This window comes from Equus caballus, chromosome 4 (assembly GCF_041296265.1).
Source record: "Equus caballus isolate H_3958 breed thoroughbred chromosome 4, TB-T2T, whole genome shotgun sequence".
Taxonomy (NCBI): domain Eukaryota; kingdom Metazoa; phylum Chordata; class Mammalia; order Perissodactyla; family Equidae; genus Equus; species Equus caballus.
The window spans coordinates 45,219,224-45,245,608 of NC_091687.1; the positions used below are offsets into that span (position 1 = coordinate 45,219,224).

At 40.5% G+C, this 26,385-nt stretch overlaps 1 protein-coding gene across 1 annotated transcript in view; it reads left to right on the top strand.

Moving 5' to 3' along the window:
- The window catches only part of C1GALT1 (core 1 synthase, glycoprotein-N-acetylgalactosamine 3-beta-galactosyltransferase 1), a 53,108-nt gene extending 44,409 nt beyond the window's left edge, over positions 1-8,699 (top strand). The window contains exon 4 of the mRNA XM_070264501.1: positions 7,928-8,699. Within this exon, the coding sequence (XP_070120602.1) occupies positions 7,928-8,113 (186 nt within the window). The 3' untranslated portion in view covers positions 8,114-8,699. The remainder of the gene's footprint in view (positions 1-7,927) is intronic.
- The last annotated feature ends 17,686 nt before the right edge of the window (positions 8,700-26,385 follow it).

Sequence of the window (26,385 nt, forward strand, 5' to 3'; positions counted from 1 at the left end):
TTTAGCATACCACATATAACTGATAGCATTCAGTATTTGTTTCTCTCTGTCTGGTTTATTTCACTTAGCATAATGTCCTCCAGGGTCATCTGTCTTGTCACAAATGGCAGGATTTCCTTTTTTATGGCTGAATAATATTCCATTTATATACACACACACACACACACACACACACCCCATTTTCTTTATCCATTCACTTGTCAACAGACACTTAGGTTGTTTCTATGTCTTGGCTACTGTGAATAATGCTGCAGTAAACATGGATGTGCAGATATCTCTTTGAGATAGTGATTTCAATTCCTTTGGATATGTATGCAGCAGCAGGATTGCTGGATCACATGGTGGTTCAATTTTTAATTTTTTGAGGAACTGCCATACTGTTTTCATAATGTCTGTACCATTTTATAATCCCACCAACAGTGCACATCCTTGCCACATCCTCGCCAACATTTGCTATCACTTGTCTTTTTGGGACTAGCCATCCTAATAGGTGTGAGATGATATTCCCTTTTGATTTTGATTTGTATTTCCCTGATGATTAGTGATGTTGAGCAACATTTCATGTACCTGTTGGCCGTTTATATTCTTCTTGGGAAAAATAGGTCCTTTGCCTATTTCTTAATTGGATTATTTGCTTTTTTGCTATTGAGTTGTAAAAGCCACTTTCATAGAAACAGAGAATAGAACAGCAGTTGCCAGGTGCTGGGGGGAGGGGGAAATGGGGTGTAGGGTACAAATTTTCTGTTATAAAAAGAGTAAGTTCTGAGGATCTAGTTTAGAGTATGGTGACTACAGTTAATAATACGGTATTGAATACTTGAAAGTTAGTGAGAGTAGATCCTAAGCATTCTCACCACACGCACAAAAAAACTATATTAACTATATGGTGTGATGAATGTGTTAATTATCTTGATCTTGGTATTCATTCCACAATCTATATGTATATCAAATCATCACATTGTACATTTTAAATATATACAATTATATTTGTCAATTATTCTTCAATAAAATTAAACATAGATAAATAAATAATGATTTAAAAAAGAGGAGCCACCCCATAGCCTAGTGGTTAAGTTCACCGTACTCTGCTTAGCAGCCTTGGTTTGGTTCCCAGGCACGGACCTACACCACTCATCGGCAGCCATGCTGTGGCAGTGACCCACATACAAAATGGAGGAAGATTGGCACAGATGTTAGCTCAAGGCAAATCTTCCTCAGCAATAATAATAATAATAATAATGATTGGAAAAAGAAAGCTAGAATCTGCCTCTAAAACCAATCTGACAGAAGAGGAGAGTGGACTGAGATCAAAACTTATGTGATTGCTTGAGCTTCAACTTTATGTATACCAACCTGTTTATTTTTAACACCTCTCTCATGTGGCAAATTCTATTATTATCCTAATATTATCTCCATGGGCTGCTAACTGGTGATCAGATTGGGTGATTGGTCCAGTGAGTTCTCAATCCTAGTTGCATACCAGAATCACCTAATGAGCTTTAAAAAACTATCCTGATGCTCAGGCCTCACCCCTGACCCACTGAATCAGTGAGATCCAGGCCTCTGGCACTTTTTGAAGCTCCTTGGATGACTCCAATATAACTCAGATGATGTTTGACCACCGCTCGTTTAAAGTGCAGTCCATGGACGCCTGCATCAGAATCCTCTCAGGGCTGGGGCAGACATCAATGGTTGTCTCCCTGACAGCCACCCCCTACTTCTTCAATTACAACAGACACCCAGTTGTGTTCAGGTAGCAATGTGCTTAGCCTTAGAGGATAAATCAGATGGTCACAATTTTACCCTCTAGTCGTGTTATCCCACTTCACTTTCCTAAATACCTTCCCATCTCCTTGCAGCTAGAGGCAACCAGTAACACAGTTCTGGTGAAAAACATATAAGGAGATTCTGCCCTGAGTGGAGAGTTTCTAGGAAAGATTTTGCTTCTGAAAAAAGATGAAGGTGCACAAGGAGAGCTGTCTGGTGCCATTCCTTGAACACTGTAGTGAGAGGATTTGCTGCTGGAAGCAGCAGCCATCTGTAGCCGTGAGGTGAGACGTCTAAGATGAAAGCTAACATGCTGAGAAGGTAGGAGAGAAAGAGCCTGGGACCCTGATGACATCACTGAGCTGCACCAACACTGGAACCATTATTAGGAGACTTCTTGTTATGGGAGATAATTAGATTAATATTGAGTATTTTGTTACTTGCAGCTGAAAGCATTTTTAACTACACAGGCTAATTTAGAATGCTAATCATAATTTCTTATGATAATGGAGCCTGGGTTACTTGCATTTTTAACCACCACCTGATTCTTTTTTGCATTGAAGTCTAAGTGCACTGATTTAAGGTCACCTATTCAGAAGATGATAAAGCTGCTTCTAACCGGCCCATGTTTTTTCCACTTTACTTTGATGCAAACGAATGGAAAAACATCTGTATTCCAGCTTGTTACTACGGTCCCCATGGGAAAGTTGGTATTAGACATATCAGAAAATAATAAGTAAGGAAAAAAACTAGAAAAAAAGTGTCTGCCAAGTTTTTGTTAAAAAAAAACAAAACCCAGTCTGTAAAACCCATATTTGCATATAATTTGGAAGTAATGGTATGTAGGGAGGAATGGGAGAAGAAAGGGGGCAGCCAAGATAGCGTGTTTGCCTAAAAAGGCTTCCAGACTTCTCACTTAGAGTGTCCTATACCTTCATCATGACGTCTAGAGTCATCTCCGATATACCCCATTTGCAAGTGATACTCCGTGTAGGAAGTTGTATGTGAGCTCCCTGAAGAGAGTAACCATCTCCGTTTTGTTCATTGCCCTATCCGTAGTCTAAAGCACAATGCTTTGAACATAGTAGATGTCCGTCCAATGTCAACTGCAAGATCCCAAAAGACCCAGAAGGCAGACGCTTTCTTGGAAACTGGTATTTTGTAAAACACCTGGAATATATCATTAGCTCATTCTGTCAGATGGGACGCAAAACACAGAAAAGCAAAAGATACTATTCTAAAGGTCCCAGAGCTAAGAAGTTGCAAAACCAGCTCTCTCTGAATTTATTCCTGTGCTCTTTCTTCCAGGTTCATTCCTCACAATGCCCAAATTACTCTTTTTTTAAAACTGACCTCAAACGTATCTCCCCAATGAAGATTACATGGAACCGGGAGGTAACCATTTATCGTCAACAAATAACATTCTGCCATTTAAAAGAAAAAATTATACATTCTGGGTTTCTCTCATATAATTAGAATTTAATGTTATTGCGATAAAGACACATAACTCTTGGGGCTGGCCCCGTGGCCGAGCGGTTAAGTTCGTGCGCTCCGCTGCCGGCGGCCCAGTGTTTCGTTGGTTCGAATCCTGGGCGCGGACATGACACTGCTCATCAAACCACGCTGAGGCAGCGTCCCACATGCCACAACTAGAAGGACCTACAACAAAGAATATACAACTATGTACTGGGGGACTTTGGGGAGAAAAAGGAAAAAAATAAAATCTTTAAAAAAAAAAAAGACATAACTCTTATATTGTACATTATATACTGCCTAAAGACTAGTATATGGAAATTAAGTATGCATTCACCATGTTAATGCATCAAAGCACAAGTTTTTAGACTCTTTGCTTCACCTTACCCTCTTCATATGTTCAATGTCTTGCAGCAAGAATCAACATCTGATTAAATGTAGAAAGAAATAAAGCCTCCATTTCCTGTCCAACCTTGAGCATATCAGGGGTTCTGTTTCACACTGCCTAATGATCAAGAGAAAGACTTGAAGAAATTTCCTTAAAATGTGGATGAAATCAAACCCAGTCAAAAGAAGCTGCTGTTTCCCTATTGCCAGTGAGCCTAGATGTTCCTTTCAAGGACATCACTCAAGAGCCCCATTGATCAGTCTGGGATCCCTCCTGTTTTAGAGCAAGAAGACCTTTTCCCCAGCTCAGACAAATGGGATATCAAAGAACATACTCGGATCCTACAGATCACATTCAAGAGATTCCAAGGCAGTCGGTCCCTGCTCAAACTTTAGGGAGTTTGTTTGAGCATAGAAATAAACCAACAAGCAAGCAAACCTTACATAGCAAATAGAAATATGTTGAAATTGCTGCTTCCGGTAAATTGTATGGGTCCAAAGAATAAAATGGTCTTAAAAAACCACTCCTCTCTGTACCTCTCATGGCACTTGTTAGAACCATTTAGTACAAGTCTTCTATCTTTTAATAAATAGATTGGCACATCTTAGAAGGTAGGGACTCAGTCTGTATCTTTGCATTTTGTACAATGTCCAAGACAAGGCCTTTGACCTAATATATAGTCACTAAATGTCAGTTGTCTGGATGGTTATCTGACCAAATTGGTCAGAATGGCCTTCTCCCCATAGGAGGGGCTCCCTTGCAGCCCCGGGAGAAATAGAATGAACCAGGACTGCAATGGTGTAGGCAAAGCTGTCTTTAGGCGCCTGCTTGCTTAGTCCTGGGTAACTTCCTGACACTCCAACTGCCCCCAACCAGGCCATTGTCATTAATTCCTTTTGTGAAAGACCAGTACAGTGGGGAATGGCTGAAATTGGGTTTCGTTCATTATTTGAGCTTTGAATTTTACCTACAATGAATAAGGCCCTAGCTACCTAAAATTATGCAAGTAAATCACTTGTTGAATGAATGAGTTTGCTGAGTACTGATTATGGGCCAGCACTGCATGGAGACTGAGCCATCAGGAAGCTTCAAGAGAATAAAAGGGCATACAAACAGAAGGGTAACATGAGATCTGACACCATATCAGATTAAAATTATCATTTTGCATGTGTGTTCTTTAAATCCTGACTCTCAACAATCCTGGATCTACACTGTTTGCCCAGCCAGGAAGAAGGGCTGGAGGCACACATATCAGGCTTACCTGGATGGCTGGAGACCTTAATAGCCAAAGCCTGAGAAATGCCAAGAACCTAGAAAGAGACATTGGTAGGTTTCCAAATAAGAGTTAGTTCCTGAAATGATCATGTTAGCTGGTGATGGACAAGTATGAAAATTTTGCTTAAATACAAATCAATTCTGTCTTAATTCAGGAAAGAAGTTTCTTCCTATGCCAAATAGCAAGTCTTCTCAGGGCTGGGTGTCCACTGTTTGGGATTTTTCAGATGCCTGTTGGTGTCTTCAGAGATGTTTATGTGTCAGTGATACTCTATTGCACAAATACTTTCTGGAAGAAAATATATCTCCTTAAGTACTGGGTATGTTAAAACATAAGCCTAATGGCCAAGGAACTCATCAACCCTGAAATACCTGCATTGCAATCCAAGGATGGCATTTCAGTCAGAAATGTGACAAGAAAATCACATAATTGATGTGCTGTGGTAGACCTGTATGTTGCAACATACCTTTCCTAAGTGAATTTTTTAAACATTTTTACTTTCTGAAGCATTAATGCATATGCATCATGCAAAATTCTGAAGGAAAAGAGAGTGCAGGAAAAATACACATCTTCCTTATCTTTTTTTAAATTTTTATTTATTTTTATTTTTTCTTTTTCTCCCCAAAGCCCCCTCGTACATAGTTGTGGGTCCTTCTAGTTGTAGCATGTGGGACGCCACCTCAGCGTGGCTTAATGAGCAGTGCCATGTCCGCACCCAGGATTCGAACTGGCAAAACCCTGGGCTGCCAAAGCAGAGCGCGCAATCTTAACCACTCAGCCATGGGGCGGGCCCCTCCCTTATCTTGCTTTGATTTAAAAATGATGTGAGGGGGGAAGTACAGGGCAGTGGACACTGCACACTCTAGTAGCTTAAAAGGAGAATGTAATGGGGAGAGAATATTAAATACATTTTAATCCGCAATTTGGAAAAGACATGAACAGAAGCCAAAACTCAGTAGGCAGAGAAGATATTTAGGGGAAATAAAAGTTAATAGTAGATTCTATGTATGACTCAATACCTAGTATTAGATGCAAGACACCTGCCATATATTTATTTATTTATTGCACAATCATTCTGCAAGGTAGGTTTTAATTATCCCAATTTACTAATGAGGCTGAGAGTAAGGTATTTTCTTGGGTGTGAGTCTCGACTCTGCCTCTTAACAGCTGCAGAATCTTAGGGTTATCAAGTTTGAACCTCCCTTTCCTCCTCATTTATAAAATAGGGATAAGCAGCGTCATGAGCGTGTATGTAAGTTCGTTAGCATAGTGTCTTGACATGTAAGAACTTAATTCTTTTACTATTATTATTAAGTTATGTACTTGAACCAATAAGATTTATGGTGGAAAACAGCAACTCAGAAGGAGCCCCACTCTAGTTTCTTATTTTCTCATTCTCGAGGTCTAACTCTTAGCTAAGCCATCTCCGCCCTCATCCTATATGACTGGAGTTTTATTTCTCAGGGGGGAAAATGGGACCCCACAACCTCATTTGCCAATGTAAGTGATTATAAGTCATTAACATTTTGCTCAGTGTCCATGAATCATGATCAAGTTACAAAGACATCTTCTTATATTACTAAAAAAAAAAAGAAAAAAGACACCCCTCTAGTTCCATTCCTTATCTATGCTTCCTTGATTCTATCATTGTGTGAGCCTCACATCCTCCCATGCTCTTCATGTCCAGTGAAATATCAGTTATAAGCCTTCTGTAAGGTGGTTCACTACCTTTTTTTTTTTTTAAATAAACTCCACTAACATGTGGCCACCCAGATAGAGGAGAAAACTTTTCTAGAGTCTAACTGTTTTCAAAGCCAGATTAAGAAGAAGGTCAACTGGGAATCTGGCAGAGGCACCAATCTATAAGGGGCACCAAAACATTTCTGAAGACATAATAAGATTAAGAAAATTGTGTTGATGGGCTGGCCCAATGGCATAGCAGTTAAGTTCAAGCGCTCTGCTTCAGCAGCCCGGGGTTCACTGGTTCAGATCCCAGGCGCAGACGTACACACCACTTGTCAAGCCATGCTGTGGCAGGCATCCCACGTATAAAATAGAGGAAGATGGGCATAGATGTTAGCTCAGGGCCAATCTTCCTCAGCAAAAACAGGAGGATTGGCAGCAGATGTTAGCTCAGGGCTAATCTTCCTCAAAAAAAAAAAAAGAAAAGAAAAGAAAACGGTGTTGACCAGAACTCACCTCAGGGAGAGTACTGTGTATATAGGGAATAGTTTGATAGCCTGCTAAAGATGAGAACTAAGGCCTCCAGAAGCATTTGGAATAACACCAGATGTTCACTGAAATTCTGAGGTTGGTTCAATTAACTGACCACTTACTGTTTTGCTCTTGGAGTAGGAAGGATTGAGACCTGAGCTGGGTACAGCTTACCAGCATTGCACCTTCTCTACTCTTTCTCCTTGCAAAGGTCTACCTCACCTATAAAGAAGTGTTAAACAAATATTTGGAGATATAATTTAATAGGGCAACCAGACACTCATAGGTCTTGGTTTAGAAAATATTTCCAAATATCACCTGAGATGTTGCACATAGAACTTACTCTGTGTCTTGATGTTGAGTGTTACCTTTCAATCCTCTACACTAGAGGTTATTTATTGGAGTTCTTCCCTTTCTGGAAGAGGGAGACTTGCCTGATTTCACCATCAAGAACACAGATTTGGCCATCACAGCGAGATTCATTGGCCCCACATCTTGCTGGTGCTCAATTTACCAACATACATAACTGAGTTAAGCACAACTTTCTGTTATTAATCAAAATATAAGAAAGCAATTGCCAGTAACAATGTGTGTGGTGATGAACTGACTCACTTACATAGAGCTGTTCTGCTGTGGCCTCATACGTCTTGCCATATTGTGGGCTATTTCCTGTGTGTGTGTAGATAACGACATGTTAGCAGCATAGATAGATTGGCTCGAGTAGTTAGCCATTAACTGTTATGTTGATTGCAGTTTATTCCATAGAAAAATTCCATATCTTTGTTCATTTTTTGTGCCGTATTCTGCAGACACAAATAGAACCAGAACCAGAAGTTTCATTCAACTTTACTTGTACCTCGGAGAGGGATGGAGCTCAACAACTGCAATGTGTACTGTGCACCTTCCTATTTCAAACATTGAAACTCTCTGAACATTACATGTTTTTTAATGTGAGAAGATATACCTTGTTATGCATGTACAAGGGAGTGATTTGATCATAGGAAAACCTTGAGGACGTGTGAGTTTGTGAGACTTGAGAAGCTGTGGTTACAAACATCCCATCAAGCGGTATATTCATGTGTCAAGGAAAAGAAGCTCCTGTGATGGTTACATTTCTGTACATTGGAAATGTTTTTTAAAAATTATATTGAAAGGAGATATATCCAACAAGCTTCACCATGTTCCCTTGTCTAATGATGAGATCTTTTAAAAAATTTATATGAAAATCTAGGATATCTGGAAGCCTGTTATAAAGAATGCAAAACCTATTCCTCTTAAAGTTTGATGAGCCACGTGATAGTAATGGCTGGAGTCAGCTGTTGGTATTTCTGTGGTCTATAAGCGAGGGAGTGTAGGTGAATCCTTCTTTTGTGTACTGCTTCAGTTAACTGTGAAAGAAATCAATGTGTTGAAGCTCATCCAAGATTTATTTTTGAACCAAAAGCTAACATTTCAAGTGTGTAGATCAATTTGTAGTGATGGCACCCCCTGCCATGCTTGGTAAAGTTTCAAGCTTTGCTGCCTATATTCAGAAAGTGTAGCTATTTGTAAAATACACTGTGGTGTAAGAAATTTGTCTGCAAAAATGAAGAATGCTCTGCCTTCTTTAAATAGTAACAAAAACTCCACCAGGGAATAAAAACCAAATCTTTGCTTCTGCTGTGGTGTTTGTTAAGGAATTGGGTAGCTGGCACACCATCCATTTCCGTATAGAAGTGAGGTGGCTTCCCACGGCAGCATGTTTATTTTGTAACGGGGAAAAATTATGAAAATTAGTAAAGCACTCTTTGTTATGCCTCTCTGAGAGGGTGGCCTCCACCCAGTTGGCCTGAGCACCCATCTAACTGAAGGAGGGGGGAGGGGATGCTGTGGTGGAGACGGATTTATAAGAAGAAGGAATGTAAAAAATATTCTTTTATATCATTCAGATTCTGGCATAAGAAATAAGATTATGCAGGAAAAAAATAAAACAACTTCCAAGTTAGGCTATGCTTTGAGAGAGGATTTTCCAAATGCTTTTATTTCTCCTCTAACATATCACGGTCCGAGCCTGGAGGATCCAGCTTAGAGAGTTCTCCTGTGGGCTATAGAAGAAACCTTTGCTACCTATGACAGCAAAGCTCCAAGACCTGCTGTTACTTGGAAGAAGATACAGCGTCACAAAATAAAAGACAATCCACCCATTTTTCTTCCCAGGGCATGGTGAGAAGAGGGAAACAGGATGGAGAAGGAGGACTGAGAAAGGAAAGTACAGGGATGACGTATGCCGCTCCACCCCCCAGCCCAGCTTAAATGAGTGAGGAAAACGCAGAGGTAAACGTGGCAAAGAAGTTCTTGCCTCAACTCTCTACTTGGGACTCCGCAAGGGTTTGCCTCACAGGCTGTTCTGCACCAACCTGGAGAGAACCTACATCACTTGGCAGTGCAGAAGGTCAGGAGGAAGTTGTACGTTCCCCGAGTGGCCTTGGTTCCCATGTGGTGTATATAGGATCCCGCAGTCACTGAACCCAGGTGGAGAGCGTCCCACTGGGAGTTGCTGTAGTACGGGTGGAGTGCTCTGTAGAGATGGTTACAGAGCAGGTCACCAGGCCAGAGACTCAGGAGTGTCTGTAGCCTCTGAGGAACCAAAGTGGGCCTGCATTAGTCAAGGAGAGACTGGATGACAGAGTGGCTGCAAGTCCCTCAGATGAGCCTGTGCTCTAACCACATGAAGACCTAAGATCAGCTCTCAGGGACTGCTCTAGTGGTACCTAACCATCAGCATTGAAGAAGAGGTCCAGAAGAATATGAAGACAGTTAAAAATTGTGTGGAGACTGGAGAGGAAGATGCAGACAACGTGTGTGCCAAACCAGCACACACAGGGACATTTGGGGCATTTCTTGTTGTTTGGTGGCTACAGAACTAAGCCACAAGTATCAGCTGGGCAAGTGCCAACCATGTGAACCAGGTCCATAACCCCAAAGACCACTGTGCCCAAGACTCTCCCTTCACCTAGGAGTCATGAAAACCACACCTGTCCCCCCGTGTACACAGGAGCCATCTTGGAGAGGAATCAGGGGGACACAAGTTAAGAGATCTTGGAAGCTTTTTTTTGGTCCTTTTTCCCAAAAGCTGAGCATTATCTAACAGGATTGTTTCCTTTATTAATTTGAACTAATATTTCTCCCAGATAGGGTTGATAGTGAGTGATTTTTTCCCCCACTGCTGGAGGTCAGAGGGAAGCCTACAATATTTATAGATTAAAAACACAGGAACAAATCTCAGTTGTAGTGTAAGCTACAGTTGCAACCCTTTATTTCTGAAATTTTTGCAGCATTTATTTTTGAAAGCTGTCATACATGTCTGTTTATTTACAACCAAAGTAATGCATTAGTGGACAATTTAAAAAACAGAAAATTTATCCTTCACATAGCATATATAGAAGCTGTATTCAAACATGAAAATGAACACAATTAATTCATCTAAATATTGATCTAATAAGAACAGGGTGTGTCCAGAGAAACATCATTTGCTTTTATAAGGAAATTTCTAGTTTAGATAAAGCATGATGAAATAACTTTCCTTTTCTTGGAGAAACAGTTTCAGAAAATGAAGAAATGACTACTGCAACTGGTGTGACAATATATTTTCAACAATTGAGTGACTCTTTTCTTGGCTATTTTTCCATTAGAGATTTCATCTAGAAAAAAACAAAAAAACAAGAATACTGGAGCCATTTTTTAAAAAAATCTCAATTCCATCAATGATAGTCCTCTGTGTAAAAGATAATCTTATTGAATTACAAGCCAATGGGCATATTTTAGCGACAAAGGCCAAGGAAGTTCTGGTGAACTTGATTAGCCTATTCTACAAATGGCAAAGACAGCAGTGGCGATTATGTGATTTTAGATTTTCTCACTTTTATACATCAAAAACGGTCTAGAAACTGATAATGAGATGAATATAGTTATTTCCAAGTAAAATGGCCTCATTTCTTCCATATCTTTGAACACCAAGCTACAGGAGAAGAAAATATTATTTTTATATGGCTATAATTTTTTTTTTGAGGAAGATTGGCCCTGAGCTAACATCTGCCACCAATCCTCCTCCTTTTTTTTTTTTTTTTTTTTTTTGCTGAGGAAGACTGGCCCTGAGCTAACATCCGTGCCCATCTTCCTCTACTTTGTATGTGGGACACCTGCCACAGCATGGCTTGCTAAGCTGTATGTAGGTCGGCACCTGGGATCTGAACCTGTGAACCCCAGGCCACTGAGGTGGAACATGCGAACTTAACCACTGTGCCACTGGGCCAGCCCCTATATGGCTATAATTTTATTGTGTTCCTATTAATTCAGGATTATAATAAACACTAATTATATTTCGTTCTATGGTTATAATTATCTAAAAAGTATTATCCTCTTTCAGAGGTTTATATTACATGGTATAAGAACATAATTTGAGACCAAAAGGTGCCAGCTGCTGTGAAGTTAAGGAGCAGGGTTCATTGTCCAACTGTCAGGACAGCCTTCCAAAGACCTGGTGCTTATGTCCCAACAGTAGCAACTCAGCACATAGCTCACTGCCCCAATGTAAAGGGAATTTGATGAAGGCATCCATTTGCCTTTTATTATAAACCATGTCTTATAAGATTTGATAGAATATAGTGCATGTTAAGGAGCAACTCAAAAAGCTGAGGCATTACATAATCACTCTTGTTTATATAAAACAAATGTAATAACTTTATCTAAATTGTAAGAGTGCATGTTGAATGCAAAATCATTTCAAGTAGGCATTCTTATCATGAGCAATTGGATCTTGAAGGCTCAGCATGTCTATGCCCAATGTATTTGCTCAGTGTCATTTCACTCTCCCTCCAGTGTTTTCTAGTTGGCACTTCCTGTACATCCATTTGCCACGGGCAGCTCCTTTCCCTTCTTCAGTGGCAACTGATCTTGTTTGAAAACAGTGGAGCTTTCACATGACATCTCAGCCTCTCTCTCTCCTTACTATCCCTCCTTTGTCCAGTTATTACATCTTCTCATGTTCCAATGCAGTACCAGATCCACTTTCAAGGCCTCTACCAAGGTCTCTACCAGGAGAAGATGCAGGCAGCATGGGAAATCCTCATGTGCATAGCATCTTATTAAAGCATACATTGGTTAGAGTTGTGTAATTAGAAAGATTGTCCGGAATCAAAGTCAATTTTACTGACAAAAATCAGTCTGCTTCTCTCAAGAAGAAAGTCTGTCTCAAACTGTCACATCTTCAGGTCCCAAGCTGTGCGGTTGGAGTATGAAAGCTTGCTTCTTGGGAGCAAAGGAGTTTGGAGTTCTCCCGGCTGCCCCAGCTGCTGTAGATGGCTAAGAGGTACATTTTGATTTCTATATATATCTGGGTGAGTCTGGCTGCCCACTTTAGCCCCTCAGCCACTCTTTCCTTCCCGCCTCCAGCAAGTGCCCACAGAAGATTCAGAATTGGATGTCTATATTCTCTTTTCACAGTTTCATCAATAAATAAGCAAAGTACTACAGCATGTTTACAGATGCTGCAAAGGCAAACATTTTCCAATCTCCACTCTGCCTTGCTGCTGCCAGAGTCTGAGACTCTCTACTTAGACCTTCTTGGTTTTGACTGAGACTGTGCCTCTTTGTATGTATCCTTGAATCACCTGAGCTCATGCCCCTCCATCAGTAACCAGAGACCTATCTGAAGGCTGCTCCCCTTGTCAACAAGCTCACACCAATTTTATGGATGTAAAATTTTACAGATATAGAAATACCTGATTAATGTCTGATATTTAACGAGAGATTTGGGAGAGACTATGCGTGAAATTATTTCTCGGTATGTTTTGGCTAACAAAATAATTTTGTATCAGGAACAGCTCCTATTAGGGGTACTTAGAAAAAAGGGGGAGAAAGGAAGAAAGCAATAGGCATAGGCAAAAAGAGGCAGAAAGAGTTGGCAGGAAAGGAATAGAATTTTTTGTAGTGAAATACTGCAAAGATGAAAGAAGATAATTGCGAGTAACCTAAGGCCTAAAAGTCTGTGGGATTTGAGGGAGTATGAGTAGAGAGAGTCCTGAAGAGCTGAGAAAATGGGAAGTGGGAGACGGAAGTCAACAGCCCCAGAGTTACACATCCAGAAAGATATTTGCAGCAAATATAGCTAAGTATCCACTGGATTCCATTTTCTCCTTCTTCCAAACTTCCAAAAATGCTCATTTGTTTAGAGTAGAATTATCTTCAGTTAAAAACGCTTGCCTTCCTAGATTCCCTTTCAGCCAAGTGTGCCGTGTGACATCAATGATATGTAGGCGAATGTCCCTACAGGCTTTCCCTCCCCAATGAACAAGGAAGTCCCTGGAAGAAAAGAACGTTGCTATTCCCCTTTGCTCTTTCTCCTTCCCGCTTTGTCAGAGGTCTTGATGCTGCAGATGCAGCAGTCATCTTACAACCATAAGATTGCAAGAAAACTACAGGATTGAGGTTAGAAGGAGCAGAAAGATGAAGGGACCATGATTCCTGATGAAAACCTTAAGGTGCAGCATTTTTTGTTTTTTGAAGCAGAGCACATTTCTAAAAGAGTAAGGGCACATTTTTAAAAGGGTAAGATTCATTTGGGAGGGAGATGAAAAAAGATACTCCTTCTGAAGATGTTGTTGGTAGCATCCTCCAGTTGATTCCATCTCCAAGCAACCCTGTGTACAGCAGAGTGGAACCCTACCCAGACATCTTGTACCATCCTCTCGTCTTCTGGCGCTGTCTCAGCCAAAGCTTTCCTGCTATTCTTGGGTCTTCATGGCCATTTTTCTCAGAAGCTGATGGCCAGGTCCTCTTTCTTAGTCTGTCTTAGTCTGGAAGCTCCACTGAAACCTGTCCACCCTGGGTGACCCTATGGATATTTGAAATATCCGTGGCAGAGCTTTCAGCATCACAGCAACACGCAGCTGCCACAATATGACAATGGACAAATGGTGGTGTGCTTCTCTGATGGGGAAATGAACCTAGGCTGTGGCAGTGAGAGTGTAGAATCTTAACCACTGGACCACCAGTCTGAAAATATTATCTGTAACAAAATAAAACTAATTAGACATCTCTAATGCTGAAATGGTAAGAGAGGGATAGCCAGTTAAATTTCCAGTGAATAAGGAATGATAAATGGAAATTAACTGTACATTACCCATATTATTCATGTAAAATCATTAAAATAGTGTGAATATCATTTCTATTTCTGGTTCTGTCATTGTATTTTAGTAAACCTAAAAATATAGAGGCTCAGGGGCTGGCCTAGTGGTGTAGTGATTAAGTTCGCATGCTCCACTTCAGCAGCCTGGGGTTCTTGGGTTCAGATCCCGGGCACAGACCTGCACACTGCTCATCAAGCCATACTGTGGCAGCATCCCACATACAAAGTAGAGAAAAATTGGCACAGATGTTAGCTCAGCGACAATCTTCCTCAAGCAAAAAGAGGAAGATTGGCAACAGATGTTAGCTCAGGGCCAATCTTCCTCACCAAAAAAATTAATAATAATAATAATAATATAGGGGCTTTTCTAAGTTTTCTTACAACCTGAGTCTGCCAAATTTTCCTATTTTTTTCTATAAGGTTTTAAGTTCTTCCGCCTCAAATAGTACTTCCTTGGGTGTTTCTGAGGAAGCTAAGTCTGCATGGGGAAGAACTCCTGCCTTATAATCCTTTAGGACTGTGAGCCCAAGGTTATACACATCCCAGCAATCGTAGTTTTACAGCCACTGGTTCTATTCTCTTTGCAGCTGTTGGAGTTTGGGTGCAACCTCTCTGGAATGAAGTTATTAGCTGGATAGAAACAAACACCTCTGACAATGCTATTCACCTTGAGGATTCCTTAAACTCTTTGTTGTTTAGATAAACCCTAATTATACACACACAAGGTATGTTATGGAGAGTTAATTACAGACTCCTGAGAATCTAAGAATGGGTTGCTAGCCCAGTTTTTCTGATCCCTGAATCATGCTGTTTCATAGATTCAACCTACCTTAGGTAAACTTAGTATTTATTTTTGATAATGCAACAAGTATAAATATAAGACACATTTCCAAGTGGCTTCCTTTAAGAAATTTGAATATGTATTTGTTAACACTAATATGTAGTAAAAAGAATATGCCTCTAAAATTTGGACAACAAATTGAAAAAATGATGTTCCTTTTCTTTGAATAAAAAGCAAATGCATTTAAAGTATATACATAAAGCAAAAGTTGGTAAAAGAAATCTATCAGAAGGGAAAAATGATCAATTCCATTTAAACTAACAATTTCAGAATTATATTAGTTTCTTATTCAGAAGTGTATTAGGTCAACTTAAGTATTATTTATTACACCAGAACTACCAACACCTTTGTTACCCAGTTTGGAAGAAGGAACATGGATCAGATGTCAGTTCCACCTTAAATAAAATAAGTCGTTTCCTTTCATTTTAACAGTTGAAATTTAAGAAAGAAAATGGACCAGATAGGGATATGATCGTGCAAGCAGGAAATGAACGTGTTCCAAATGGCAGCATAGTTTAATGAGACCTCCAGGTTTTTTATTCCAAGGGTTGGCTCAATACTTCATTACACAGAAAGTGTGTTTGATCAGGTGAGACCTTCAAATCTGAGCTCCTCTGTGGTCAGGGGAATGCTAATGACTGTCTGACAACTTGTCACAGACATTGGATTTTTTCCCTAGTATCCCTGGCCGGTTTTCCTTCTACCTGGTGGCTGATATGTGCAGACTGCCAGCAGGCACTATACCTACCATCTTGGGAAGACTCTATTTCCAGCAAGCCTTCTTTTACTGTTATCTCTACATTGCGTCTCTATTCCAGGTCGCTCTAGAATTTATAGCCCTATGATTTTAATTTGCATTTTTGTTATATTACTTTATATGACTCTTTTTGCTACTTCGTGAATCTATTTCTGATCTCCCCAGGACATCAAAGTGCCTGGAGGGTCTGACTCTCTTTGATGCGGAGAAGTTCCCCAGAGGCCATGCCTTTGCTTTAGTTCACAGCACTCTGGGACAGTGTTTCTACCCCAACCTCTCCTGCAGACCAGCGAATGACCTAAACTATTGAGTAAAGAAGAGAAGGAAGGGAGTGGGAAGAAGCGAGACCCAAGACAAATCACAATACCAGTCCCCAAAGAGGGGGAAGGTGCTAGACAGGAAACCTTTGCCTCTCAGGTGTTATCATCTGTCAGAGAGAACTACACAGAGCTGGTCATCAACCAACATCAACCGCTTACTTTTACTTTGGGGTAAAATTATCTTGTATACAAATAGTAAGGATTCTTATAATGATATACTATGCCTAAACAACATCCTCAGATGGTAGTAGCAAATTAGGGGTGTGACAGGGAAGTGCTTCACAAATGTCCCAGCTCAGGGTGCAACCGTGAGTTTGTTCCAGTCAGTTCATGTCCAAGTGCAGGGCTGGGAGCTTTCACTTCTATTCCTCCACCCTCCTTGGGGTGTCTAAGCCCAAGTCTCAGGGAGCTGGTTATTCTGGTTTTTAAAGAGGGCATTGTCCACAAGAATAGTTCCAATGGAGCTGAGTGATGTCTTGGGGCATGATGGGTGGGCATCACCCCTACTGGGGCCTACGGGTATAGTACAGCCTACTGTGCATGGTAAGGAGGAAGGGTACTATTGTTTCTCAGCACACGCATGCATGGTGGGCATCAGAGTGGTGTGTGTGCTGGGAGTCATCTATTGTTTTGTCGTGACACCTAGCGTACAGAACAGTGTATACACCAGTGAACACTGGGAGGGTACGTACAAAAGCTGAGGGCTTGTAGCAAAACAAGGGCTGAGCAGATTGGTATGGTTGTGCCAGGAAATCCATCAAAATGGAAAGTAGGGAGTGGAACCTCAGGTCTAAGGTCTTGGTTAAATCCCAAAAAACTGCTCGTTGTGCTTCTGTTGCAGACAATGCATCGTAGTGAATGGAGCAGAAAGTGAGACCATGAGGATGAATAAAAGGAATGAGAATAGTGTGGCTGAGATGAAGTGTACAGGGAGTCAAGAATGAGTGGTTTGTTGTCATGCCAATGGTCCCATGTAGGCAGAGCATGTGGATGGGAGGCCAAGGACGTGAAAATGAGTAAAATGTTGAATACTTGGGTCAAGGGTGCTGGGATGATCAGGGTTACCAGGATGCTGGCTTTTTACTCTTTGGAATGTTTATCCCTCACCCCCACCCCAACCAGAAAACGAGCTCCTTGACTTGTTCACTGCTGTCTCCCCAGCTCCTGAAACAGCCTGGCATAAAGCAGGTGTGCAACAAATATTTGTTGAGTGCACGATTATTTAAACTGGCTGGTATTCCTTCGCACTCTCATTGTTGGAGAGATGAAGAAACAGCCAGCCTACAAAAGCCGCTTCTAGACTTAGAAGCAATAAGAAACCACACATTCCAATAGAGCAGAGAACCACTCTTGTGTTTCTTCCTCTCTCTATCTTTCCCTGTCCCCAACACTACTTTTTTGCCCCTGACCTGCAAAAGATCTGTTCTGTCCATGCTGTCCCAACACCAGCCCTCAACATGATTTCCCCCATCCTACTCCAACTCTGTTTTACCACATGATGGGGCATCAACCTACTCCTCCATGCAGGGAGCTATTCTCAGCACCACTGAGTTTGCTGGTAACTGGGAGTGATTCTTTCTGAACAGGTGAAGCCTGAATGAAAACCAGAGACAAGGGCTAGAGGTGGATGGCGCCATCCTGGAGGACGCTTTATATCTCCATGAATTTCACCTGCTATTAAACGGTGAACCAGCCCTACTGATTCAACGCCTTGGCTTGGTGTACAAGCACATTCAGCAAAACTTCAGAATGGCCCAGGGTGACTGCCTGCAGTAACTCAGTTTTTCCCCTGGCCAGATGTAGCGTTGGCACATCATCCGGTTATGTAGGATTCTTCACTGCAGTAGTGCACATCTCCTTTACTCAGTTCATAACTGAGGACCCTTAGCTGTTCTCTCACAACTTCTTTGAAATTAGGTGGTGATAAATAAGATAATTCACTGTAAATAGCTTTATCCAAAAAATAGCAAATATGGAGAATCCACAGCAGGTACACCTTTCATTTTCCAAGATCCCATAGGTAATATGAAATTCTTTAGAAATGTGGACAGATTTTGATAACATCACAATCAAGATTCTATCAAATCATTAGTATCCCCTAGATTGTAAATTTTTCGAGCTATTCCTCTCTGCCCAAGCCCCAGGCCTCACCCAGAGCCTAAGATAATGACTTTCTCAGAGTCCTTACCAGATAGACACTGGCCAGATGAATGAAAGTATTCATTAATCAATGTGACAGAAAGAATTTGAATAAATGAGTCCTATTTTCCTCAGTCTAATAGGAAAGAAGCAACCTGATAAAAACATGTGTAAGTTTGATAGAATTCGTGAATTCTCTTGAGTTTTTAGAAATCTGCAATTTCATTTCCCAGACCCAAAGAGTATATTATGGCTTAGCATCAGATTTTTTGTGCAGTTAGGTACTTCTGTGCATTTTCTTTGTTAACCAATTTGGAGTCCTTCTCTCTGACTTTCACTATAGTATCCATGAATTATATTGATTGAAAAAAGATTTGAAGTCAGTGAAGGAAATAAGACCCCCCCATGATGAGGCTGCGGATGGTGATGAGAATGGAGGGGAGGAGGATTACAAGACATGACTAACTATGTTTTGATTTGCAAGATGGCTCTCTAGCGTGTGACTATCTCTCTCCACTTGTGTCAACTTTGTGCTGGCAGAAGATATTCAGAGCAATGTGTGATTGGAAAATTCAGAGGTGAATGTACCAGGGGAAGAAAAGATACATTTCGATGTTGCTTTTTCACTTTTTCGATGAGGATCTGATCCTTTGGTGCTTTACTTGGTCCCATCCCACTTTTTCTGGAGCTATGGCTGAGAACTTGCCCCTAATTATAAGATTCTGGCTGTTGAAGCTGCTGTTTATGCCCGAACAACTACTCAGAATATCACTGTAATTACATGTTTGCCTTTCTGAGCTCTTCAAAAATAGAAGCATGACTTATATTTTGGGAAAGGTTAAAAAAGTGCTTAGTGCTAAAAGAAAAAAATAAAAAGGGCTAAAAACTTGCTAGTATTTCATTATAGTTCTATGTTTTAAGATTCTCTTTATTGCAGTGATAATACCTTGAATCTATAAAATTCTGTAATGTTTTCACCCTTGTCATATGTACTTTCCCCACGGGAATATGATGTAGGCTCGCTGGTTATCATTATGCTCAATTTGCAGGTAAGAAAATAGAAGGAAAGTGACTTGTCTTGCTCTCTGTCTTCTCTCTGTGTCCACAGTCTCTGTGGGAACTCTTCTGTCACTGTGGACTCCATGCTTTTATGCGTGGGTGGAAGACTGACAAATTGTTATCCTTAGCCTCGATCTCTCTTTAGGGCTCATGCCCCACGCATCCTCCTGGATATTGTCCACAGATGTTCCATAAGAATATTGAAATGAGTATTTGAAAACTGAACATGTCTTCTTAACTCAGATCTTATCTCCATTTGTCCTGGTAAATGGCCTTGCTACCCAACCAGTCACCTAAGCCAAAGTCCTGGCCTTCAGCCCTCCGCCTCCATTATTTCTCTCTAATATGTGTTTCTTCCTCCTCTTCTTCCTGCCGCTGCTTAGTTCAGCTCTTTCCAATCTCTTCCATGGACTACTGACATTATGTTCTGATTGTTCTTCCTCCTTCTAGCCTGGACTAATCCAGTACGTGGCTGCAGAGGACGAACTTTTTAAATCACTCATCTAAAATTATTACTTTCCTAATTAAAATCCTTAAACAGCTTCCCACAGCCTGTAGAACAATATCTGAATTATTTCATATGGCATATGTGATCTCGCTTTCACCCACTTCTCCAGCTTCATAAACTCCAAGCCTCTACATATGTATACCCTACCCTCTTATTTATAGTCCGCTGAAAGAGTTAGACGCTTTGATTCACATCTAGGACAGTCTGAGGCAATAAGAAACTCATATGAGTCAATTTATATAACATTCTTGAAATGACAAAATTATAGAAATGGAGACTAGGTTAGTGGTTTCCAGGGGTTAAGGAGAGGGTGGAGGCAGGAGGGAAGTGGATGTAGCTATACAACAGTAACATAAAGGATCCTTTTGGTGATGGCAATGTTTTGTATCTTGATTGCATTAATGTGAATATCCTGGTTGTGATATGGTATTATAATTTTGCAAGATGTTACCATGGGGGAAAAATGGGTAAAAAGTACATGGGATCTCTCTCTTGCTCACTCTATTATATTTTTACAGCTGCATATGAATCTACAATTGCCTCAAAATAGAAAGTTTAATGAAAAAATAACTGCCACAAATATTATAATAAACATAGGTTGGTTTGACTAAATATTTCCAGGATTATTGAAGACTAAATCTCAGTACCACTATTTACTAGCAACACCACCACTATTTATTAGGTACTGTCAATGCAAAATAATCAATAGCCATTGTCGACAAAAATAATCCATAACCAATCTATAAATGAAAATTTGGGTGAGTTTATTCTGAGCTGAAATCTGAGGACCATGGCCCGGGGCCTTTCTTACCGAAGGAAGAAAGGGAGCCAAAGAAGTGAGGTATACAGAGTGGTTGTATACCCCCAAACAGGACGTTTCACATATGATTGAAATGTCCCTCCCACAATAGTCACAAGATTGCCCTGTCGGCACAGTGCTTGATGGACACAGCAGGTAGTGGTCTGCTATCTCGGAGGGGAGGGCGTAGCAGGAGGCAAGCCTATTGTCTCCAGCTGGGTGGTCACAGGTGAGCGCAGCAATCAGTTCCTAGCCTAAGGAAAGATGCTTAATCCTTAAGGGAATGCCAATGTTGGAGGGGGAGGGAAGTTGCACCTTTATCTCAAGGGCCTTTGTTCTTGCCGTAGGGAATATCTAAAGCAGATATGCAATGCATGCTCAATAGCCACGGTCAGGCCGTTTTGGAAAGACAAGGTCAGGCCGAATTAGGTTTATACCAAATGGCTTCCTCATATTCTCCAATATATCCTATTGCTTGCCATTTTTATTTGTCACCATTCTATAGATGACAGAGACAAGGTGAGTTTTACTTGAGCCAAGGTGAGCATTATAACCCAGGAAGGCAGTTTCCGCCAAGGAAGAGAGCCTTCCAGAGAAGCATGGTTTTCAGCACAGTCTTAAACCTTTTTAGAACAAAGAACATGCATTGAACATGCCCGGGATACATATTCATCAAAGTTTCAAAGAGTTATTCAGTTGCAAATTAGCAGGTCAAGGTGACCCTGATGTCCGGGAAAGGGAACTTATCTTCAGGAGTACTAATAAGGCGTTACCCATAGTGGCGCTGTAGGAGAGGAAGTATGCATTCTTTACTCTAATAGTTAAAGCAGATGTGCAATGTATGTTTGATGTCAGGCTTCTTTAGTTCAAGCCAAATCCATTTTGAAGGAGATTAGCTACCCCCTATACCCCAATATGTGAAAATCTCTTGTCAGTACTTATGAGCAGTAGCCATAGCCTTAACTTTTCCAAGCCTCAATTCCCCTCCCATGTTTAGTGGAGGACAATAACATTTTGTAGCAAAACTTCCAACTGATGTTCTGAGGAACACTGATATCACAAATATGGGGTGGAAAAATAATTTTCCCTTTACTTTTCTAGGTTCTTGGCTAAGACCCCCACCCCCCCGTAAATAAAAGACAGATTAACAGAAGAAAAAAAAATTGTAATTGTGTATAATTAGAACTAATTATGTACTTAAGTTAATTGGATTAATTAGATTTAAATTAATTTGAACTTTTAAATTTAAAAGTAATTAATTAATTAATTATGGGAGCCCCGCTAAGATATGAGACTCCAAAGGCAGCTGGGCATCCTGGGCTAAGGAAAGGGAGAGGGGCTGGGGCTTCAAGGAGGGGAAGGCCATTCAGGAGAAGATGAGAGAGGAAATGGTTGGTGGTGACAAAGGTTGCTCTGCCCTGCAGAGAAGTCTCTCAGGTGAAAGAGCCATCTCTGGTGACAGATCTCCTCCTGGTACAGGCCCCCTGCCTCATGTAAATTCCCCTTGCAAAAGGGGGACTTCTTCAGAGCTGCTCCTGTGCCTGCAGTTTCTCAAAAGAATCAGCTCAAAATAACTCAAAATGATCCTTATGCCAAAGAGGCACGTTTTGGGGTGGCATATTCCGCGATCCTTCACAAATATGTTACAAAGATGCCAAGATATTGGCTGGAGCCTCTGGGCTGCTCACCTTTGCCTTTGGGCAGCCTTGCCTGTTTATTCAGTATGCTGAGCAACAGTTACTATTTTGCATGTGGGTCATGACCTGAAAAAGGTCATGTGTAAAAAGCCAGCAGAGGGTCTGGACTATAGAAGACATTAAGAAGCATGTTACTTACTGTTTTGTAAGTGAATGACTTTTTCTCAAAGGAAGATAATAATATCTCATATGTATTGGGCATTTACCAGGCATTAGGTACTTTAGGTACTGTACCTTGTCTCCTTTAAACCTCACAATGATTTTATGGCTAAATTCTATTATCTACGAAGAGACAAACCACAGAGAAGTTTATTAACTTCCTCAATATCTTATAGTCAGTAAATGATTAATCCAGAGGTGTTCATATCAGGGCCCAAATTCTTACTTGAGGGTCCCCACATTCTGCAAAGTCTAGTACTCCTGGTGAGTGAAAGGCTGATCTTTATACATATGGGAGAGTCTAAAGAGTGTGACTCAGAGTAGGTTGAAGACCCACAAAGGCTTCATTTGGATTGACAGATAAATACAGTTGCAAATACCTATGAGAAGTAACACTTTAGATACTGTTAGTAAATGTCTTTGGGATGAGGTGATTTTTTCATATTTTTGGGGGAAGAAACTTAAGTAACGTCAAGTCTGAGACCTCAATAATGATATCAGTTTGGTGCTTTTTGCAGCCTCACAGCAGACAGAAACAAGAAGAAGGGGAAGACAGAACTCAGAAAGAGGAGATCCAGTGCTCCTTCGCTGTTTTTCCTAGCATAGACAGAATTCTCTTTCTAGATAGAATGGGAACAGGGCGATGTGAGCACTTTGTAGATATTTAGTCAAAGGAGTTACCATTTCTTTCCATCCCTTTCAACAATCCTCACTGCCTGATACAGACTAACTGGCAGTTTTCTAAGAAATGACAGAGAATATTCTAGCTAACTTAATGGACAATATACCAAAAGGGGACAAGGAGCCCTGCACAGCCTTAAAGTGACAATAGTTAAATAAAATATAATAATCAACTTACAAATGAAAGCTTTTTTGAATTACCACAGAATGTGAGCAATTTCCGTGTATCTGATGGTTGCTTTGGATATAGAGTGACTGAGTCAGGCCTCCGGTTTCCCTGAGGGTAGAAAACATATTGCCAAGGCGGATGTTTCACTAGTGCAGAGGAGGGAGAAATACTCTTCTACCCTCTAGGTCCTTCTGGCTGGACTAAGAATTAAATTAACATAGACAGAATAATAGGAAAAAATCAAATGAAGTTTAATAACATGTACACATGGGAGAAACCCAGGAAAACTGAGTAGCATGCCAAAATGGCTGAATCCAGCACCTAAAATACTATCTTCAGCTAAAGATAAAGGAGGATATTGGAAATAGTTTGGGTCTTCAAAGGGGAGGAAGGCAATTCACGTGGAGATGGAAAAGCAAATGTTTGCCAAACAAATGTTTGCTGGGCAAACAATAGACATTGGGACCTGAGAGAGAACTTGATCAAATGGGCCTTGCTAGGTGCCTCCCCGTCTACCATACCTAGTTCATATTATACTATAATTATCTTCTTATATTGGCTCCTTCCTGCAACAGGCCTTTTATCTTAAATTCCTTTAGACAATTAGGGGGAAGTTCAAAGTTTCTTTCTGAGTCTTCTGTTCTTAAAAATAATCAAGCCAGAGAGGCACATTTTGGGGTGGCAAATTCTGGTCCCCCATGCTAGCTATCAGTGGGGTGATTTCCTTTCCTTTGCAGTGCATTCAATGCTATCCACTTTAAAACAACAAATGCTTATTGAGCACCTACCGTGTACAAGGCAATCTGGTAGACCTGAGAAGAGAAAGAAAAATAACTCTCAACACTTTCTCTCAAGAAGACAATGAAGAGGAACAATATGTGTGCAAATGTTACAATAATCTATGGTAGAATGAGTGAGTGAGCACATCTGGCCCAGGGGGAAAAGCTATGTCTCAAGTTTGAGACGACATTGGAAAGTAGGCATGATTCAAAAGACTGAGACAGGGGAAGGAATTTCCAAGAACAGAGAATAGTGCCCATCAGGATATAAGACAAATAATCTTGTAGTATTTTCAGTGAAGATGGGTAATATGGTTGACCAGAATTTAAAGGATCAGGGCCTGGTAGGGCTGGTCTGTGCCTTCAATACGGTAATCTCTAGCCACATGGGGCTACTGAGCCTTTGAAATGTGGCTTGTCCAAATAGAAACCTGCTGTAAATGTAAAATACACACCAGATGTTGAAAACTTAATTTTTAAAAATCTCATTAATATTTTTATGTTGCTTACATATTGAAATCATATTTTGGATTATAGAGGAGGAAAAAATTTTCTTTTTCCTCTACCCACTTTAGGTTCTTTTGCTGAGGCCCTACAAATTAGACTGACAAAAGACAGATTAACAAGAGTAAACAAATAGAATTTTATTAATACATGCATTGCACATACACACAGGAGTACTTGGTGATGGGTGACTCAAAGAGGTGCTTAGAACTTGGGCTTATATAGCACCTTAGCAAAGAACAGTAAGTTTGTAGACAAGCAAACAAGTGGCAGGACAAAGGAAAGAGACTTTGAGCTTCTAGGGTGGAAAATTGTGGGAAGGCAAATATATGGGGAAACTAGTGGAAGATAAGGATTGTTTTAGCAAGATTTGTTTGTGTAGATTCCTCTGGTGCTGTCTCTGGGCTGACAAGAGTCTAGAGATGTCTCCAGTGACTAAGAATCGTCCTGCCTTTCCTAGGCAGAGAGTTTTTCTTATGTCTGCTTTTTTTTGATTGCCTTCAGCCAAAATAATCCTTGTGCCAGGATGGCATACTCTGAACCCCTTAAGGATATATTGAATTAAATAAAATATATTATTAAAATTAACTGCATCTGTTTCTTTTTACTTTTTGAATATTACTCAGAAAATTTTAAGTTATATGTGTGACTAACATTATTTTTCTATAGAATAGTCCTAGGGCAAATTATGGCACACTTTGAACATCAGACAAAGTCTTTGAACGATGCTAACCCTCAGCATTGGATTTTTGACGATGTGAGGTGCATATGACACCATCAATGAGGTAGGGCATTTGCTGCTATTGTGATGATAACATGCAGCAAATAGGACTAAGAATTGGAAAAGGGCAGGAATATAACTGCTCTGTTTCAGTAGGTGGTTTTGGTTTTATTCATAATAGAAATAGATGAGAAAGGTGCTAATGATAGTGCTGCTGTGGCAGGTAAAAGGAAAGGCAGTAACTCTCAAGAAAAACTAGAGGTAATCCAGTACTGGATTTGAGCTGTTTAGATTTTGTAGAAAATACTTTATCATTGAAATTTCTGTAGGAAAAACATTCTTTACTACTAGTCTAAATATCTCTAGCCTGTAACTTCCATTTTCCCCAGAAATTATAGTTTTTAATGGAAGTTTAAAAACTGAAGGTTGCTTAGGGACCCAGTTATTGAGGGTTTTGGGGGTTTTTTTGGTGAGAAAGATTGTCCCTGAGCTAACATCTATTGCCAATCTCCCTCTTTTTGCTTGAGGAAGATTATCCCTGAGCTACATCTGTGCCAATCTTCCTCTAGTTTGTACATGAGATGCTGCCATAGCATGGCTTGATGAGCCATGTGTAGATCCATGTCTGGGATCTGAACCTGTGAACCCCAGGTGCTGACGCAGAGCATGCGAACTTAACCACTACAGCACCAGCTGGAGTTTTTAATAGCATCTGAAATTTACTTTAAGTACTTCATCATAGATAGTGTGATACGTAGGTATCCGTTTAAATTAGTTTTAATCTCTACTCACAGAGATGTCTGTTAACACCTGAAGTAAACATAAATCCACACTTGAAAAGTGGGTAGCACGTGAAAGATGCTATACTCTGGATGATATTTCTCCAAGAGCTTCAAAAATTGCTACCTGAATCTGCACTGAAGGGGATTTAATGGCATAGTATAACGGGGAAATGGATGATGTGCCACC